Below are 21048 nucleotides of genomic sequence, written 5' to 3' on the forward strand. Positions count from 1 at the left end.
TGTATAAATAAAGTAATATATTTTTATAATAAAATAATTAATTTAAATTTAAAAAATAAATAAATTATATTTCTCCTTTTATTATAAGTGAAATAAATAAATAAAAAAATGAAGAATTTTTGTTATAAGTGATCCTCCATTAATAAAATATTTATTTATAATAAATTTTAGTAATCCTCTTTATGATATAATAATTAATTTATTTTTTTAAAAAGCAAAAAAAAAAAAAAAACTAAATGCAAATGGAAGCTATACAAAGGTGCCACATCACTTTGTCCATAGTTCTCATATATATGGCTCACTTTGTCCATAGTTCTCATATATATATATATATATTGAATTTTTCCTTCATTATGTTACTTAACTAAAAATATTTTCAATGTATACTTGAGAAGTATACCTCTCAATTGGACGTGATCCAACTCAATTTCTAATTGAATCAAATAATTAAAAAAATGGATAGGTTTTTTCGTTTGGGAGCGAGCAATGCTGAGCTTCTATTAACCAAAAAAGAAAGACAAATACTAATAGCCAAAAAAAATTAACCAGAATTTCGCTAAAAATATAAAAAGTTTATAATATATATTTTTTTTAATTAAAGCATATAAAAGTTAAAAGGATAAAATATCAAAAAAAAAATAATTAGTTTATAATGTGAATATGTTGTTTTTACGATCCTGGCTAAATTATGACCAAATTTTCTTGGCAAAATTTTTTTTCCAAAAAAACCCCTAATATTCTTAGTGAAGAAAACATTTTTTTTAAAATAAAAACAAGACTGATTTGACAATCTTGCCTACCCACAAAACAAAATCCTCGGTAACTCCAAATGTAGATAATTTTGTCGATACATTCATGATGTATCTATCTCGTTTGTCACGAAGTTATATTCTCTTTTATACGTAGATAAAGAGAATTAAATTTTTAATCTCTCTCCCGTAACTTAACCCTCATTCATACTAAAATGTCTTATATATATATATATATATATATATATATATTTCAAATACATAAAAGTTCAAATTTAATCGAGATTTCATACAAGATCTTGATTAACTAATAGCTTTAATGTTCAAAATAACAGTCCTATCACCATAAGTTGTCAGGGACGCTAGAAATTGACATTCAGAAACTCCTCTAATCAATGAATTTTTTTTTTTTCTAATAGAAAGTATTAGATTGTTTATTGATTGATTGTCATCAATAACTATTATAATTGAATGTTAAAAAGAAAAATTGTAGCACATGAACTATAATGAATCAAAACAATTAACATCTCAACTATATAGTCCCATGAGACCCACAATATTCAGCACAAATACAAGCCCACAATCATATCATTTCTATCCTTTTTTTCACCCTCTATTGTACAACATAGAACAAATGTACAAAATTGACTAATAAGGATCTTGCAGCTACATATTTTCAGAGTGTCCAAACACTCACAATCGTGTTAATTATTGAGGACTGACTATGTAGTCAAAACATCTGGGATAGTAGGGGCATGATTTCCCAGAATTCTACCTCCTACATCTGGGAAATTTTCATATTCAGCTAATGGACCTACTTTCCCGTCCGCGCCTACATGTATTGGATACTTGAGAAGATGTCCATGTAGTTGAGTGAACTTTTCAGCTGTGTAACTCTTCCAGTTTCCTTCAGCAACCTCATTCACCTTCCTCACGCATGTTAGCGCCTCTGGTTCCTTGAAACATTCTTCTATCCTCCCAAGGTGTTCTGCCCATAGGGACATTCTGTATCCATAGATCTGGAGATCAAGACAAGATGAATAAATAAATGCATCCGGTTTCGTTAACGTCTTCTCAAGATAAAGTATGTGCATTATGTGATTTTCTATCAAACCTGTCCCCGTGGACGCCTTTGCTTTTCTGTCCATGCATAATGAGGCTGGTAGGCACCCATAGCTATCTCTGTATCTTTCGACCCAGCTAAGGATCGTTGATTTATGTTGGCAGAGCCCATTATAACATACTCATCATCCACTATCATTCCTTTGGCATGAACATATATCATGAAACGCTGAAACTTATATGAGTCTGAGACCTGGTTGCACGTCAAAAAAAAACTTCTCACAAAAGTATTCAAGCTTGATCAAATTCAGATAAGCAAAATGAAACAAAAAACAAGAAAGCATAGAGGATGACAACTCACAACGAAATAAAATTGTGTTTACTTTATGAGGGTTGATTTGGTCACTGGTGTTCCTAAATCTATGCATTAGAAATACCCACATTCTTATTTTGTTCTCTATCCTATTCCTCATTACTTATGAAGGTAAGTATGATGTAAGAGAAAAGGTAAAATAGCAATCAAAGTAACCAAACAATCGGCCCATGTTTTTGCTTCTGCTTCACACCTTAAACGGAAGCATGAAAGACCAAAAATATTGGTACTGCAAAAATATGGTTCTGCATAAAAAGGTATTAAACCTCAAACCTTAAAAGATATTGCTAGCCCAAAATCCTCTGCCACATGGATATAGAGCAAAGTTTAAGATACCCGGTTTTTTCAAGCAAAATTCCGAATCTGGATAATACAATTAGATTTCCTTTTGAAAGTTCAATTATAATTCTGTTCAGATACAGAACACTTTAAATTTATTGGGTCACACGAATACCAAAAGTCCATAGCATATGACACTTTGAGAACTTTCACCCGCCACAGAGGGAGAGTAGCGGGTCTGCTTCCTACATTGAGACGAGACTCTTAAGTCAAACTAACTCGTATGCCTACTTAGCTACTTGATAAAATTGAACTTTGTTTCATTTCAAGGTGTATATGATTGGATTCAGTCAGCCTCTCGACATAATTAGAGTAAGCCTTCAGTTAGCCTCACTGGAATTTCCTCATGGATCCAACTATAGGTTTATGGGTGGCTCGTGAAACAACTCTATTCTGTTCACCTGAAGAACTCATCTCAATTGCACCTTTAAAGTCGGTCTCACTCTATCATAAATGGTTTACCCACCCCCAACTAGTGGTCCATCGTAAAGCATGCTACAACATGTGTAATCAAGCTTTTGAATAATCATTCACCAATTGAGCGACCAATATAGAGTTTGAGGAGACGTAAAACAAGCAGAGCTAAGGAAATATTGATATTGTTTTAAGTTAAAAGGTCAGCCATTTTTCAAGACTCTAGAACCCATATTTATCAATATTAAAAGGCAGCTTTTGTTTCAGCTGCTCCCAAGTGTATGTTGTGTATAACACTGTATATACACTACAAGAATATTTTAAGAATCAGAAAATTCCCTATTACCTTATCACCATTACCAGAAGATTGAGCAATAGAGCCTGGAATTTCCTCACGGTTACCAAGGCAGTAGAAATTTAAATAATCTTGTGGATGTGAGTCCAAAATCTGCATCGATTTGAGCTCTGTCGCAATAACTTGATACATCATCTGTATTGTCTGGCTCTGTTGAAAGCAAACAAAAATCTTAAAATAACACTTCTCATTTCTTCTTGTATACCTTTTTTCAGATGGCTTCTTCCTTCAATATTCAGTTAATCACATATTGAATCATCAAAATTGCATAGTAATATAATGACAATGAGAGGCATGAAGGAAAATATGTCATGGAAAGTAGTGTCTTTTATCAAAATCACCACTCATTTTTTATTCCGTCAGGTCCTCATACATACAATAATGCCCATAAACATCCCTTTTCAAAGTCCTTTTTCTGGCTTGTCCCTCCATGTCTAAGGAAGGAAATGTACCATTTTAAAGGATAAGAATATTTTCTCATTCAAATATTAAAGCAAATAAAAGCTCTCTCTTTTGGATAGGCATGATTATGGATATTAGAAAGAGGTGGCCACTGTTTATGCTAATGCACACTCTTATGACTAGTACATTCAGATATTTGGATTCAGTAACTCTTCAAGATAGCTGGCATTTCTATTCTGAAAGTATCCTTGCCTAGATATAGCTGCCTATTTGAGGCCAGTATCACCTAATCAGTTTTTTTATTGTTATGGCCAGTATCAGTATCACCTAATCATTGCTCATTTAAAACTGCCTAGCTTCTTCATAAAATCCAAAAGACATAATCAAAGAGTTTCACGAAAATTACCTGCCAGAAGAGTATTTCCTGCATAGTGATTGACTTGGGGTCCCCTTCAGGCCACATGGGCACGACAACATATACACAAAATCGTTCCCTAGCTCTAATTTTACTAGTGATTTTCAGTGCCAATTCCATCGGTATCAGATGATCAGCTCCTGATCAAGTGAACATCAAACAAAATCAGGAAGCAATGTAACAACTTCAAGAGTGCTGAAAATGAGTACATCTCAAAAAGAAATATAAGGAAAACTATGTAGGAGCTACAAGTTTTGTTTAGGAGGTTGCACTATCTCAAAACCATTTCATTTTTTTCTAGGAAGCTGCATAATTTGGAATCTTACCAAGTGTGAAGCAACATCCTATTTAATTTCTAAAATGGGGATGCATTCCAAGTGACAAAATGGTCATTTAGATGATATTCTATTGCTAAACAATATTCTGACCGCACTATTGAGCTTTACCTATGTGTTTCAATGCATTAAGTTGCAACAATTCAGGTTTTCCACTTAACATATGGACAAGAATATAAAGCCAAGCCAACATCAATGCAATGCTACAGAGTGTAATCTTGTATATTGCAATTCAGAAACATAACAAGAATATCAAAATTTGACCTGCATCTTTGTATGATTCCCAAGCATATGACGATCCAAGAAAATACTGATTTTCAATATATATGAAATGCTGAGCTGATCTTATTGCCTGAATATATGCGGCTTCAATGCTTTTATCTACCATCAGATTTTTTGAGCAGACAAGGTTCTGCAAAAGATACAACGCTAAAGAAAATGTGAAGTGCAAGGGGAAGACAAGATTTCTTCCTAGTGTTCCTAACTTATTACAGCTACTTTAGCAAAAGTTCATAAATAGAACAAAGGCTATGGTTTCCTTGCCTGTGCCTGCGCAACGTCAATCGTCTTGGGAAAGCCCTGCACTGAACCAGAATCAATGGAACGGAAGATCTGCAATAAAAGAATGAGGATGAAAGTTAAAAAGGATGTAAGTTATTCAAAGATATCCACAAAACAAAAAAAGGATCTACCTGTACATGCCAATTTTCTGAATGATCTTCCCCATATACATGTAGTTTAGGATCATCCTCTGGGATTGCAGTACTATCCTTTAAAACAGCAAAAGCAGGGCTGAGTATCCATGAGATACGCTCAATTTTTAGCATAGCATCATCATGCCAATGAGACATTGTTTTCTTAAAGAACTTGAATTCCCTCCACTTTGTCGCTTTCCTCCATCGTTGAGCAAAATTTATAAGCACATCATATACAGCAGGTCCATCAATTCTGCAATGCAAATCATGCCATGGTTGCCTTGGAGCCTTGGTCCCTGCCTAATGCATGCGACCAAAAAAAAAATCAAAACAGAGAAAAGAATAATCAATTTTTGAGAAAAACAGAAATAACGAGAAGAAACGAAAATGTTCCAGAAAAAGGTCAGAGAACGCATGTAAACATGCAACATGCTGAAATGGGCTTGGTATTCAACTTGATCTCAATTGAGACAGAAGGTGAAGACCCTGCACAGTTACTAAGGGACTTTTTAGCTAACCCTATTCAATACTTGCAATAAAATGTTCGAAGTTGAAGAAACAAAATATAACGGTAGACATGCTTGTTAGGATTCAAAAAAATATTCAATATCTATCAAATACTAAATATTTACGGCAAACAATACTGAAATACATTAAATCAATCACTAACATATCGATAATAATCTACAAAATTTCTTATGCCATGGTTTATTTTGGAATTTATTTTATCACAGTTCTTGAATATTGTATTATACAGCTATTTGTTAATGAACAATTATTTTCAATAATTCCATTGCTAACAGATTTATGTTACAGATTGAGCATTGGAGATGAAATAGGCTTATCTATATTAAGGCTAATGACTAACACACGACCAATACAGAGTCAGTAATAGGTAAGTTCAATTTTTCAAAAAATGCATCCAAGGAAAGAAATCATGATAATGAGAAATGAAAGAAGAAATAGCAATCAAAAGCTCATAAAACTTCTGGAAAATAATTACAAAGATTATGGATGTCAAGAACCATATTTAAGTTTGAAAGGTTAATATTCAGAATCCAGGGACATAAGTTTCAGTATTCACCTTTTAACTTTCATTTTTAAACAGCTAATAAATCTCCTGAAGAAAGCATCTACAGCAATTACGTAAGTGGAGAAATTATATGTTTTCCGGCTTTCCTCCGCAACTAACTACAACATACTTGAGAGCTTGGACCACTGTAAACTACAGATCTGCCCTTCGCTTGTTAAAATTTAGATTATGTGAGTGATAATAGCTACTAACTAAATATCTAGCAGCAAATTGTCTCCCAAAATATGAAAAGATGGCTTACATTTGTTATTTCAGAAGAAGAATTTATTAGATACTTTACATAAACCTAAAGCTCTTTCTTTCTAGAAAACTTGGTCACAATAATATGTGATGATAAATCTGCTGTTACCCCTATTGATAATTAAGTATAATAATTCTGTTGTTAGTGCCCACAACATCCCACCAGCATTAACTACACTAGCCATTTGCAACTACAACATGCTAAGTTTCAATGTCTGCTGAATGCAATCATTGTAGTTCCAAATTCTGCAAGGAAAAACTTAGCAACTACAACATGCTAAGTTTACGGATAGACCTTACCCCTACCTTGTGTGAGGTAGAGAAGTTGTTACGGATAGACCCTCAGCTCAAGAAAAGCGGCTTCATAAACAGATTTGACAAATAGAAGAGTAAAACCTATGCTGAAAATACTGTAGAAAAGAAAAATACTGAAATGAATAAATCAGCAAGAATAGTAAAAATGTTTTTTTGTGAATCTACACTCGAGAGTGCTGATCCCTTAACCATCTTCACAGTTATGGAAAACTATCAACTATGTAAAGTAAAGAATCATCCCAGAGACATATGACAGATATCAGAAATGTCTAGGAAAAAATTGAGAAGAAAAACAACTCACAGGAAATGTAGGCTGATGAACGTCGTCTTTAAATACAGTGTCAAGGTCATGGAATAAGCGATGTTCAGGTGTATCATATCGACCATCGCAGAGATCCAGACCTCCTAAGAATGCTGTTACTTTTCTATTATTACCAGGTGCCTGCGTATCAACCAGAACACACTTCTGATGGTGTGTAAACATGGTTCCAACTACCTGGAAGCAAGAATATTCAGCTCACAAAATCACTTCATTGCAATATTGGTAGAGGGGAAATAAAGAATCCAGAGGTAAGGAAATTGGCGTAATTGATATTATATTTCATAAAAGGATTGAAGAAACTCTCAGAAGGGAATATTTATGCCGACCATACAAAATATAGCTTCACACATCCCATTAAAACTTCAAGTACTGCTGCTCTAGAAGAATTATATTACTTTATTCCACTCATTCATGAAAATATTTTGTCAAGCCACAGAAGGCAAGCATTCATATTTATGTTTTTTCTGCTGAGACGAAGCTCTTCCTTAAGCCCTATCTTTCTTCCGCAAACTTATAAGAATATTTTCTACAAAGTCATAAGAAAGAACACCCTCCATCAAATGGAACGCCTGATTCTGAAAGCAAACTATTTGAAGGCATGGTTTAAGGGGCAATAACTTCACGGGCACATAGAGAATTCAATGATCAGAAGATCTCAAAGTACAAATAATCTAACAAATGTGTCAATGGTTATGAAAGATAACCTGTTGCTTGATAAGGCTGAGCTTACTGCTAGCATAACGTGGTGACAAAACGCATATTACAGAGGAATGCTTAAAAAACTTCCTGGTTTCCTCGTCGTGAGTTCCCATTACTCCTGCCTGCATCCAATGCCATTTCAAACTGCTGTGAGATTGACCAACAAGAACTACAACTAATGAGACAGTCATTTGAAAGCAAACAGAAAAAACAATTCATTATAATGTAAATTGAGCATACCATTAAAATAATAACAACTAGCAGCACTCACACAATATTCTTATCTTACAGCTATCTGAGCACATACTTAAAATAACAGCCAATAAAGTATCCAGAATTACTTCAATATAGTTTATCAAAGAAATCAGTAAGTAATAGTTTAAATATCCATACCGTGTTAATAAAGAACTTATCATGGGAAGTTTTATCATCCCAAACTAACAACAGAACCCGCACCCCCTCTTGGGACTTATATTTAAGTAATTCACCAAGTGTCAAGTCACCGCCGCGCGGCAATGGCCTGGTGGGCTCTCGAACTAACTTGACTTTGTGAAAAACAGACCACCCAACAATGTAAATCAAGTGATGAGCCTCTGTAATTGCATAACATATATCTTCCCAGCATTTGTTGTGTTCAAAGGTTGTATTGTTTTCCAACTGGATTTCCGGCAGCTTAAACTTATCGCTAACGTGAGCATCTTGGTATAGCTTCACGGAACTCCCTTTTCTCAATGGGAAGTACGTATTCCTTACCCCTAAATACTGAGGATCTGAAGCAATTCCTCGCTTATACAATGGGTTTGTATCATATGGAACGAATTTCATCCATAACCGGAGAGCCGTATCGGGTTTTGGAGATTTCCCTGAAGCGCCAATGACGGGAAACCAGCCGGAAACCACCTCACCGGAGGCTATCTTTTCCGCCGGGATTGTAACTTTACCCATAACTTGAGCACCGAAAACATCATCATCTTTAACACGAAAATCCAAGCAGTCCATAGGGTGTGCTAAAGGGATACGGAAATGCTCATCCCAAACAGGGTTTTGTGAATTGGGTATAACACGTGTACGAGCAAGAGCGGTATGGGGTGCACACACAGCAACATATGGGTCACTAGTGATTATACTCCGGTGGTGGATTTTCTGGTCGGTGCTTTTCACATTGGGTAGTTCGCCGTTTCCGTCGTCGGCAGTGGATCCAGTTTGAGGTTTCCGGCAGACATCACAGGCTGTGAAGCAGCGGCGTATACGCTCAGAAGTTAAGTCCATGTTGGGTAAATGACGGGCTTGAATGATGTGAAGCTCCAAATCTCCATGTAAACAGATGAAGTTTTCCTGAGATGAATTTTCTGCCATCTTCACAGAGAAGAAGAAGAAAGGTTGTGTTTGAAGATAGAAGAGAAAAATGGGTGGCGTCACGTTGTGATGAATAACTGTAAGTTGTTGGCTTTTGCTGAGATTTTACGACTCCGAACAGGTGACACCATAGCGGTGGAGGTTTAAAGTAGAGATTATATATGTTCTGTTAATAATAACCAAAGTTTCAGACATTTTATTTGAAAAAAAAAAGAAAAGAAAAGTAGTTCTTGTAATTGAAAAATATTTCATTAAAAAGAAAAGAGTTTTGATAATTTGAAACTCATTTTCAAGAATATTTTCCTAGTATTTAGCAAAAGAGAGGTAAAATCGTATGTTAGAATCTCGACATATTTAATTTCCCTTAATATCATTTTACTTGTTTATTCTTTAATTTTTTTTTGGAAAAAGAAAACTTTTTATACGTACTATTTTAAGTATTAAATAATTATATAAAATATTATCAAAATTAATATAGTAAATTATATCTTTAATTAGATAAAAAATTTAAGGAATATGTGAAATCAACAAGGTAAAGTAATATAACACCAAAAGAAAAATTGCATATACATTTAATTATCACTATTTTTTTATGATAATTAAAGTCACATATTAAGACGTAATTTTTAAATAGCACATGCCTTTTTATTTTACAATTTACAATTACTAAATGCATTTATGACTAACAAGTAAAGTAAAACTTGAACTTAATGATTTATTAAAGTAGTCAGTCCATTATGACTTTCAAGAAAAAAAACTTCAACATATCATTTTAGTATGATTTCTTATACACACAAGTTAAAAAGGATCAAACTAAAACATATTTCATTAGACAAACTAAATTCACAAAGACAGCACATTATCGCAGTTAATTTAGAGGGCATATGTGGCATTTTTATATTATTTTATTTGTTTATTTATTAAAGTTTTATATACTGGAATTTGATGGTGTGCACATCTTGAGAGAGAGAAAAATCCGTTGATTTGGTGATTGTAGAAACAGATAATTAATTAGAAAAGTTTGCCTTTTTCTTTAATATTATTTGACTTTAAGGCCGACATTTTCTGTTAGACCAATTTTGTGGTGATCGATTATCAAGATTTGAGTTAATCAAAGTGTGTAGAGGCCAATAAGTATAGCTTTACAGAAAAACCAAAATGAAATAATATTATTCCCTTCTCTTGTCATTTCTAATTGCAACACTTAAAAGCCTCGACTTTACAGACAAAAAGTTTAAATTAGAAAAACTCCTTTTTCTTTTTTTTGCTTATTAATCATCCCATATTTAGCTATTGTAAAATTAGACACAAGTTCATACTCCCTTTATCCAATAATAGTCGTAAACTATTGACTTGACAGATTCGTTAAGAAACTATAAATAAAAAGATAATTATATAATTATCATTCTTTGAATATAGTAAATACAATGTCTTAAAAAATATAATAAAAAAATAATAATAGTTAGTGATAAAACTAAATATAAAATTACTACGGATTTCATACGTATGTTTTGATATAGTGAACAAATATTATTAAACTGAGGAGTAGCGATATTTTTGTAAAACAAGAATGCTCATCATTAATTATTGATTTGAATACACATTTTTGTGGGGGTGAACTCGATAACAATAATGTCTTGGGTGGAAAAATTCATGATGAAAGACAGTGATTGGTTATCCACCTTATCAAAATATCCACAATTAAAGTGTTACAGTGACATCTCCTAGTAGTTTATTTTTAAGTCATTATATGCAAAAGCGATGTTTCCAACTAAAAAAAGAAATAGTAATAACTAACATAATAAAATTGATTGATACGATATATGCACAATCCAATTGTTGGTAGTACAGGTTACCTGTTAATTCAAAAGCAGACAATATAATCGCTTTCCACGTTTTGACATAAATAATAGTGTTCCTTCATTTGAGAATTCTACATTTATCTGCGTATGTCAGGTAATCCCGGCGCCAGACGTTGCGCTACTCAAATTCCAACGAATGTCATATATATATATTCGAACTTGCAAACAATGTACTCATAAACTTGCTAAGCTTCATGTGGGTCAGCAGTAAACCAGGATAGAGTAACAACACTTGTTTAAATTATATCTATATCCCACCAAAAGAAGCAAAAGGATCTGTATCTAAAACAACACACTCATCTATATCTACATGTTCATTCACTTGATCAAACATTTACTTCGTTATCTATAGTCAAAGTGCCTCTCTCCAACAGAGTATAACACAACAGACGACCACAAACAGTAAAAGAGTGACCCTCCGAATTTTCCTTTATTCGAAAACACCTAAGTTCTCACACTACTTTAAAAGAAGGAACCATGTTTTCTGCATCTTTATATAATATAATCCCAAAGTATTCTAGACTGGAAAAGAGAAACCCAGAAACTAGAACAAAGCCTGTGTTCTTCGAAAAATATTATACAGCAATCTTATGCCTTCAGAAAGCACAGTAATGACTAATGAGCCAGTTTAGCAACTGAAAGATTAAAGTTTCAAGTAAATACAACTTCGTTCCCTCCCTAATGATCACCCAGCCTTGTCATCTTTGACACTTCTGTTGTCTCTCTCACTCACACGTGGGGTGTACTGGCTAGTAGATGATGGTGAATACCCAGGAGCACTTGGTGAGTACCCTGCACTTGGACTGAAGAAAAAACAGATTTTAGAAACTAACATAAATCACACTGCAAGACGGTCCAGACAAGTAAAAGCCAACTAACCTGTACTGGGGAGAACTGGGACTATAATCTGGGCTTGTACCTGAGTTGTTGTATGGGCTGATTTTGGAGGGGCAAAAAAAAGAGAATTATTTCAAAAAAGATCAGCTAATAGTGCTCATTAAATTCAACATGCAGCTAAGACACATTGAAACTAAAAAGGAGGTCACCCTCCAACAATATAAGTTCCAGAAAGCTTTCAGGCAGTAAATCAAATAAAGGAACCCATGCACATCACTTACCTGCTGGGACTATAGGTTGGGCTTGAAGGAGAATATGATGGAGATGTTGGAGAGTACGATGGTGATGTGGGACTGCAAACACAGACAACATTTAATCACATCATTAGTAATATATCTAGAACCGATCTGAAATCCACCAATACAAAAACCCGACAACTTCAGAAACTAACTAGTTATTATGAAGCTAAAACTAGATATAAGTTTAGGTAAAGTGACCTAATTAAGAAGATTAAGGCGCTACCAAGTCGCTGCATTATTATCAAACAGAACAAACTTAAAAACCTTTCCTGTCTCAGCAGAAGAATCAAAGACACATGTATCAAACCAAGGTTGTTTACCTGTAACTTGGAGATGACGGGCTGTATGGACTAGAAGGAGACAGCTTCGGGCTAGTTGGCGAATACGCAAGGGAGGGGCTGTATCTCGCCGAGGGATTGTAACTTGGTGATGTTGGACTGTAGGATGGTGATGTTGGGCTATAGCTGGGAGATGTTGGGCTGTAACCAGGGGAGGTAGGACTGTAAGCAGGAGAAGTCGGACTATATGATGGAGAAGTCGGACTATAAGAGGGTGAGGTGGGGCTATATGAAGGCGATGTGGGGCTGTAAGAAGGTGAAGTGGGGCTGTAAGATGGCGAAGTGGGGCTGTAAGATGGAGAAGTGGGGCTGTAGGCCGGAGAAGTAGGGCTGTAGGCCGGAGAAGTGGGGCTGTACGCTGGAGAAGTAGGGCTGTAGCTAGGTGATGTTGGGCTGTAGCTAGGCGAGGTTGGGCTATAGCTTGGAGATGTTGGACTATAACTGGGTGATGTGGGTGAGTATGAAGGACTGGTTGGAGAATATGCTGGACTTGTCGGGCTGTAGCCAGGGGAGCTGGGGCTATAAGTGGGGGAAGTGGGGCTGTAACCAGGAGATGTGGGGCTATAACCGGGGGAAGTGGGACTGTATCCTGGAGAGGTCGGGCTGTAACCAGGGGATGATGGGCTGTAACCAGGGGATGATGGACTGTAACCAGGGGATGAAGTGGGAGAGAAAGCCATGCCACCCACATACGGAGAAAATTGAGCATCTGTAATCGGTGACATCCGCATATTTGGGCTGAGCAAATAATTTGGAGACATCATTCCATCGTGATATGGGGTTCCACTGATAGGTGAACGTCCAGGTGTCATGCCAAATTCAAGACCACCTTCCATGTAGCTAGGTAATGGTATCTCAATAGCTTGTTTCAACATCTCCTCATTGAGATACAATGAACAGCCTCCTGTGCCAATTGGTGCAAGCTGACCTAACATGATATTTTCTGTTACACCCCTCAGGTGATCTGACTCTGCAAATACAGCAGCGTCGAGAAGAATGTCCACCGTCTCCTCGAACGAGCATCTCATCATGGGACCAGTATCATTCCGGTTGATACCATGCCGAGTAATGGCCATTAAATGACCACGGTAGGTCATGGTATCACACAATATGGCCAAATGTCGGTAGTTCACATAGGACCCATCAAAAGATATGACAACCCTCAACTCATCTAGCAGTGATCTACGAACTGCCTCAATACCAAGAACTTCAATAACTTCAATTAAGTGATTACTTGTTGTTCTACTTGCATCCACATCTTCGTGTGTCATAACTGCCAAAAGATTTACACCTTCAGTGTCCAACATCCATTCATTTTCTGCTTTAAATCCTTCATTGTCATCAAACTTCTGCACCTTACTGTTCTTTATAAACACCTTGTTAATATCTGGAATACCCCGGAGAGCCATCTCCGTCAGCATGTTACTCTCGATCTTCTTAAGGAATACATCATCCTCAGCAGATTCATCCAGCTCACCTTTTGGAGCTTCATCATTCATAATACGAATTCGAAGGATTAGCTTTTCCGCATTATCATCGTTAAAAATACAGGTTAAGTCATCATCAAATTCAAGGTTGATCTTTTCAGCAATGTCAGCCATGCTAAGTTTCTTATCCACCATCATTTCACGATTTAACTCTATGCGAAGCAACCATGGAGAGATTTTGTCAGGGTCAATCTCTTCATCTGGCATTTCATAGTATGACTTGACAAATTCAACATCCTCTTCAATAAGGGTGCTCATAGGATCAGGATCATACCACACTTCTGTGGCTTGAGTAACACTCCGCAAAGTGGTATATTCTAACGCACACTGGACAGTTTTGGCCCTCTCTTTTGTTTTGCCTACCTCAGGTTTTAAGTACACAGAAAGAGAAGGTGTTTTGATTTTCTTGGCAACATTGATGATCTCCCTCAACCTTGGCACACCAAGAGTAACATTCTTGGCACTCACACCAGCATAATGAAATGTATTAAGAGTCATCTGTGTGGCAGGTTCACCAATAGACTGTGCAGCAACACAGCCAATCATCTCTCCTGGTGCCACAAGGGATTGCAAGAAGCGAGACTCTATCTCACCAACTACCCATTCAAAAGCCTCTCGACTAAGCCTATACTCCTTCAGAACCCTTTTACTAGCCAAGGCACTACGGAGCAAGATATTGAAGAAAAGAGTAGCATTCTTTTGAGCCTCCATGCTTAGATAATCATCACCAGGAACAACCTTAAGCCTCTCCTGTAACTTATCAACAGCTTCCACGATCTCCATCGGATGCATGTCAGAGGGCCTCCGGAAATCTATTTTAAATGTCTTTTGGGCATTTAAGACAAGCCTCTGAATGTTAACAGGAAGAGGCCAAGAATTGTCACCCGTTACAGCAATCTCTGTCCCAAGCTGATGTCTATCAGCTTCAAGTTTCTGGACCTCCGCATCAAACACACTACGAATCTCCCGAATACCTTTTAAATCTTCGACAGCTTCTGGCAACATGTAACTTGGGTTCCAGTTAGGATCATCGATCTCATATGCATACATGTCATCAAATGTTCCTTTCTTTGCTTTCAGAGAATCCAGCTTCTGTGTCTCAATCCAAACAGAATCCATCCCATCTTCCCCATACAGAAACTGGATTACATCCCCCAATGAATTCCTAACAGTGCCGTCATACTTGACCATGATATCCTCCATGGCCTTCACTAACCGCCTCTGAATGTACCCGGTCTCAGAAGTTTTCACAGCAGTATCAATCAGACCTTCTCTACCACCCATAGCATGGAAGAAGAACTCTTGCGGGGTCAGTCCCCGGAGATATGAATTCTCTACAAAACCACGACTTTCCGGACCATAATCATCTTTGGTAAAATGAGGAAGAGTACGGTCTATGAAACCAAATGGAATACGTTTTCCTTCAACATTCTGTTGCCCCACACAGGCAGTCATTTGAGATATGTTGATAAAACTTCCCTTCGATCCAGCAGTAACCATAGCTTTAAGATTATTGCTCTCTGATAAACTCTTCTCTGCACTGCTTCCAGCATCATCACGAGCCTTATTTAACACCTAAGATTACAACAAAAACATTATTAAAAGAAGTCATCAAGCAAAAGGAACAGGAAAAGATGGATGTCCATTTACAAAAAGTACCTGGTTCACTCTGTTCTCAAATGATTCCATCATAGTTCGCCCTGGTTCAGCTTCTAACAGCTTCTCTTGAGCAGCTTTAATAAGTTCTTTGACTTTGGCTTTTGCATTCGAGATAGTTTCATTAATTTTCTCCATCGTTGAAGCATCAGCAATTGTATCTCCTATCCCGATGCTAAAAGCTTGCTGAAGAAGCCAATAATTAACAAGCCACTGTGTATGTCCCAAAAACTTCCGAGCAGCATCAGGCCCAACCTCCTCCCTGTTTGCAGAGGCAAAGTTAACTACAGGAAAAATGACAATGACTCTGCTTACGGTAACATAATTATAAAGCCCATGTTTTGCAGCTATCATCTCATCCACCTGGCATTTAACTAATGACAGCATCCGCAGATAAACAGGAGGAGGAAAGCAAGCCCCGCACACAAGACGGTTATTGTCCATAAAAGTGTTTAGGATTCGACACAAAGCCAGCCCTTTTGTGCATGCAATCAAGATGGCGGGGGGGGGGGGGGGGGGGGGGTAGAAATACAAAATTCTGAAAATGCATACCATATAACATGAATCAGACTTCCGGTGGACGTCCCAAGGGTCTTTTTGCAAAGAGTACCAGATAGCAACTCCCCTTTCTCTATTCTAACTTGAGTATCTCCAGGAGTTATGTATCCTTTTTCGGAATCATTATGCCATGCGGAGTATCTTAAAAGATTTATTTGTTTTGGTATGATGAGGTTAAACACTTGCTTTCCAGTCCAAAGTGGCCTTGGTTTAAGAATCACTGGAGCGGGTACTTTCCCATCAAAATCCTCCCACCACATTAAGATGTTCATAAAGACATCCTGCAAGCCAAAAAATAAGCATTCTTTACTAGATCATGCAAAATCATGAAATATTTGATAAAGAATTATGAAATGGCACATGCAGATTCACCTTTTCTATAAAGGTATCTCTTTTAGTAACTTTGCGGCAACCTAAAAGGGTATCCTGGACGATACCCATTACAGGCCTATTTGCCTGGGGTGAAACAATACACTTAGGGACCATCATAAGCTCCAGAACCTCTGCTCTGGTTTCAAACGACTGTGGAACATGCATGTTCATTTCGTCACCATCAAAATCAGCATTGTAAGGAGAAGTGACAGATAAATTCAAGCGGAAAGTTGAGTATGGCATGATCTTAATCCTATGTCCCATAATAGACATTTTATGTAGACTGGGTTGCCGATTGAAGAGAACAAAATCTCCATCATTTAAGTGCCTCTCAACCTGCATAGGCAGCATTGGCTGTTACGGAGCTACCACAGACATCAAAAGCCCCTCAATTACTTGGAACTGAAAGAAACAAACCTTATATCCTAGTTCAAGGTGTTGATCGCTGCTCTTCTTCAAGTATCGAAGATCAAGCCTTTGGCCGTCGTCCCTAATTATATACTTGGCCCCGGTTTTACCAGGAGGTGGATGAGGTCCATATTCAACAAGTTCCTTTAACCTGTGTGAAAACCCCAGCTTCAATCAGCACAAACATATACAGTTCAATTTTCCTTCTTGTTTCAAATGATTTGATAAGTGTGGGGTTTCATTTTTACAACAACAAAAAAACACCTTTCAATGTTATATGGTGTCACTGTTTCTGGATAAGTGAGATTCAGAGCAATACTCCATGGGACTCCCAATTGATCAATGTTAATAGTTGGATCGGGGGTAATCACAGTCCGAGCAGAAAAGTCTACTCTTTTACCCATCAGATTGCCTCTGATCCGACCTTCCTTTGATTTTAATCTACTACATATTGATTTAATAGGTCTACCTGATCTTTGTGTAGCCTGCAAATTAGAATAAGTAAAAGCCAGTAATTAGAACTAATTGAAGTTTCAAAGGATCCAACAGTTAAAGAAAAGGATGTTCAAGAGATAATCAGCATACTCTTGGCTGTCCAGGCAGATCATTATCAAAATATGTAGCTATATGAAATTGCAATAACTGTGCAAATTCCGAAATAATGTGCGCCGGTGCCCCATTCCTTTCCTGCCTCTTCAAATTCTCGTTGTGACGAATAATCATGGCCAGTTGGTGTGTTAAATCATCCTACATGAAATTTTAACAGAAGAAGGTAATCCAACTGGCACAATTTTCTAGAAATGAAGAACAGAAGAAAGCAGAGAGAAAGCAAAAGTTTTAAGCAACAGTTCACTAAGCTCTAGAGCCTCAACAGGAAAATGAATACCTCACTCCTTGATGAAGTGTCCATCATCACAGAAGGCCGAACAGGTGGTGGTGGTATGGGAAGTGCTTGAAGAATCATCCAATCTGGGCGAGCAAACTCTGGATTTAGGCCAAGCAAGAGGCAGTCTTCGTCACTTACCCGCTTCAGAATGCTCAACACCTACAATATGAGGTAATGATTATACACACAATGAGATGTCGTCCCAAGCAAATAAGAACACCTGAGGTAAACAGGCACATACCCTTTCAGCAGAGAGTTGTTGCTTCCTTTCAACTGGTTCTGGCATCTGCTCCGGATCATCACTTTTTTTCTTTTGCATCTTATATTCAGCAACCATCTTCATACCATCTATTGAAATTTTTGGCTGCTGTGCACCACAGCCACCTCTACTCTTCTTGACAGGTTCTTCAGTATCTTGGCCTTGTACATCAATTTCATCCCCTCCTTCACATTTTGTTTTGTTCTTGCAAGCATCCAACATCTTTCTAAGCCTGTTTTTAGGATTCCTGATTCTCATGGCTTGTTTGAACTTAGGATCGTCCTGCACAAAATCGGAAGACCCACAGATTCAATTATCCAACCCAAAGCTGCATTGAGTATCAGAAATAATGCATAGAGACACGACCACTTCCTTCCTTATGAGACGTCAAGATTAGACCAAGTTTTTTCCTCTTCATTCTTCAGTGAAAGCGCAAGGAAATGTAGCAAGACCATTAAGTGCTGTCTAGTTTTAGAATCACCTCTATACATGAATTATAATCCAATTTTCACCGTTCAATAAACAATCAAAATGGAGTGAGTTTGACTACTCTTTATTTTAATCAAGTCTAGTGAATAGATATTAGACTCGGGAGCTTCAGAACATTTATCTTCTAATCCTGAGCTTTTCACTTACCTTACTCCTTTACCCAATCCTATCTATGTCAATTTTCCTGATTCTTCTAAGGTAAAAGCTACTCATATAGGAAGTGTTGCCACTCTTTTCCCTGATTTGATCATTCATAGAGTTCTTTATGTTCCTTCTTTTAAATGAATCTTCTATCTATTCACATTGGTATGCAATTAGAGTGTTTTATCATTTCTCCCTTCTAACAGGAGGAAAAATGAAAAGGCATGACGAAATTTGCAACCTTCCAAAAAAATACAATTCACTGAACTACCAAATCCTGATTAACTAGTAAGTAAATAGAAGCTATCTCCTAAAAAGGGTCATGTTGATGTAATAGAAAAATACTGCTCTATCAAAACTTGTTCAGCCTGTACTTGTTCAAAACCTGTTTCTAGACCTCCACTGGCAAACCTGAAACCTCCAAATGTTAATGGTTTACCCACTTATAATTTAATTGACATCATGAACATCACACCAGGTAGTGAAAAATATATGATCAGTAATTCAATCCTTCTTAAACCAAGAAAAAGGACAAAGAAGACAATTTCACTGTACACAAACTTTTAACCTAACAATTCAAGTCAATCAAAGTACCTCATCCGCCAGAATTTTGGAGCAATTGAAGCAGACACACCGAAGGATACTAAGAACAGGTTTCATAAACCCTATATGAAACATAGGTTTCGCAAGCTCAAGGTGACCAAAATGCCCCGGACATTCAGCCATGTTCGCCATACACGTCTCACACTTCATCTTCCGATCAATCGTCCCAAGCCGAGGATCGCTCAACCCTCCAGGCTTTGGTTTCCCTCTCTCCGTAGTCTCACCATGCTCAATGTGCACCACAGACATTTGTCTCTGCAATTACGTCAAAAAACCAAGTTACAAAAACCAAATCAATTTAAACCCTAGAGAATTCGAGAAAATGAATCAAGATTAGTGAAAATTACAATTTCGTCGGGGCTGACAATGCCGAACTGGACCGTCCGGACCTTGGCAACCTCCGCCGGCGAGAAGGGGAAGCGCAAATCCATGGTGGCGCAACCTAGGTTACACCTCTACAGAAGAAATTTATACAGTAGAATAATTATTTTGTTTTTTTTTCGAACAAGATAGATAACAGAGGGTTTTGATTAATCTATATGTAAGTTTCTATTTTAAGACTCCATTCTTCAGTCAATTTCACTTGTTCAGTACAGATCTGGTTTTCGCTTCTTTCGTCCCCTCAGTTTCAGAAAGGAGGCTTTAAGAACAAAACCACTCTTAGGACAATACACCGCTATTTATAGAAGGATAGACACCGCCCTATTCTCATCAGGTCGCTAACTTACGCTATCTGGGTTTTTATGCTAAACTGCGCTTCTATGCGCGTCAGGCACTTCCTCTTCTGAATAAAAATCCTTTCTTTCGGGTAAAAAATCCTAACCGTCTTACCGATCATTCGAATTCTTTATTTTTTTCATTTTATAACTGTCAATATAGATTCGATCTATTTTAATTATATAACTTTATAGTAATAATTTTAAAACGCGTGTATAGAATAAGTGAAAAACAATATTGAAAAAATCATTTGTGCATATAAAATTTCCTAACCGTCTTACCGATAATTCAAATTATTCATATTATTTATAACGGTAAGATTTGGATTATAGCTTTTTAATAATAATTTTAAAACGAGTATGTAACAAGTGGAAAACATAACGATTGATCCTGAAAATCTTTCTTTCGTATAAAAAATCCTAACCGTCTTGCCGGTCATTCAGAATCTTCATATTCTTTTTCTAAGTGTTAGGATAGATTAGGTTGGCTAGATGATATGATTTAATATATTTTAATTATAGCTTTGTAGTGATAATTTTCAAATGACTGTGTAGAATAAATGGAAACATAACGATCAATTCTAAAAATCTTACTTTCGTGTATAAAATCTTAACCGTTTTACCGGTTATTCAGATTCTTCATATTCAGTTTTATAACTGTTAATAGAGACTACGTCGACTAGACAGTAAGATTTGATATATTTAAATTATAGATTCGTAATGATAAATTTAAAATGCATGTGATAAATAATTGAAAAACACAACGACCAATCCTAAAAATCATTCTTTCATATAAAAATTCCTAAACGTCTTATTGGTCATTCAGATTTTTTATAGCCTTTTTTCTAAGTGTTGACATAGTTTATGTTGGCTAGACAGTAAGATTTGGTATATTTTAATTATAGATTTGTAGTGATAAATTTAAAACGGATCTGTAGAATAAGTGGGAAACATAACAGTCAATCCTGAAAAA

General features: G+C 36.5%; 2 protein-coding genes across 2 annotated transcripts; both read right to left on the minus strand.

The window, feature by feature from the left end:
- Positions 1 to 1179: 1179 nt before the first annotated feature.
- On the minus strand, positions 1180 to 9446 carry LOC101246303 (phospholipase D delta). The gene is made up of 10 exons (XM_004232480.5): positions 8202 to 9446; positions 7814 to 7930; positions 7089 to 7283; positions 5137 to 5439; positions 4988 to 5056; positions 4709 to 4856; positions 4101 to 4249; positions 3284 to 3442; positions 1864 to 2064; positions 1180 to 1768 (listed from the first exon to the last, which is right to left on the minus strand). The coding sequence occupies exons 1-10, from the start codon at positions 9162 to 9164 to the stop codon at positions 1472 to 1474; spliced, it is 2601 nt and encodes an 866-aa protein (XP_004232528.1). The 5' UTR covers positions 9165 to 9446; the 3' UTR covers positions 1180 to 1471.
- Positions 9447 to 11487: 2041 nt separating this feature from the next.
- Positions 11488 to 20140, minus strand: LOC778257 (DNA-directed RNA polymerase II subunit RPB1). The gene is made up of 14 exons (XM_004232479.4): positions 19707 to 20140; positions 19351 to 19614; positions 18109 to 18408; positions 17868 to 18026; positions 17567 to 17728; positions 17246 to 17466; positions 16991 to 17132; positions 16574 to 16909; positions 16196 to 16482; positions 15647 to 15905; positions 12483 to 15562; positions 12145 to 12216; positions 11906 to 11962; positions 11488 to 11829 (listed from the first exon to the last, which is right to left on the minus strand). The coding sequence occupies exons 1-14, from the start codon at positions 19788 to 19790 to the stop codon at positions 11712 to 11714; spliced, it is 5541 nt and encodes a 1846-aa protein (XP_004232527.1). The 5' UTR covers positions 19791 to 20140; the 3' UTR covers positions 11488 to 11711.
- Positions 20141 to 21048: the final 908 nt, after the last annotated feature.

Source organism: Solanum lycopersicum, chromosome 2 (genome assembly GCF_036512215.1).
Source record: "Solanum lycopersicum chromosome 2, SLM_r2.1".
Classification (NCBI taxonomy): domain Eukaryota; kingdom Viridiplantae; phylum Streptophyta; class Magnoliopsida; order Solanales; family Solanaceae; genus Solanum; species Solanum lycopersicum.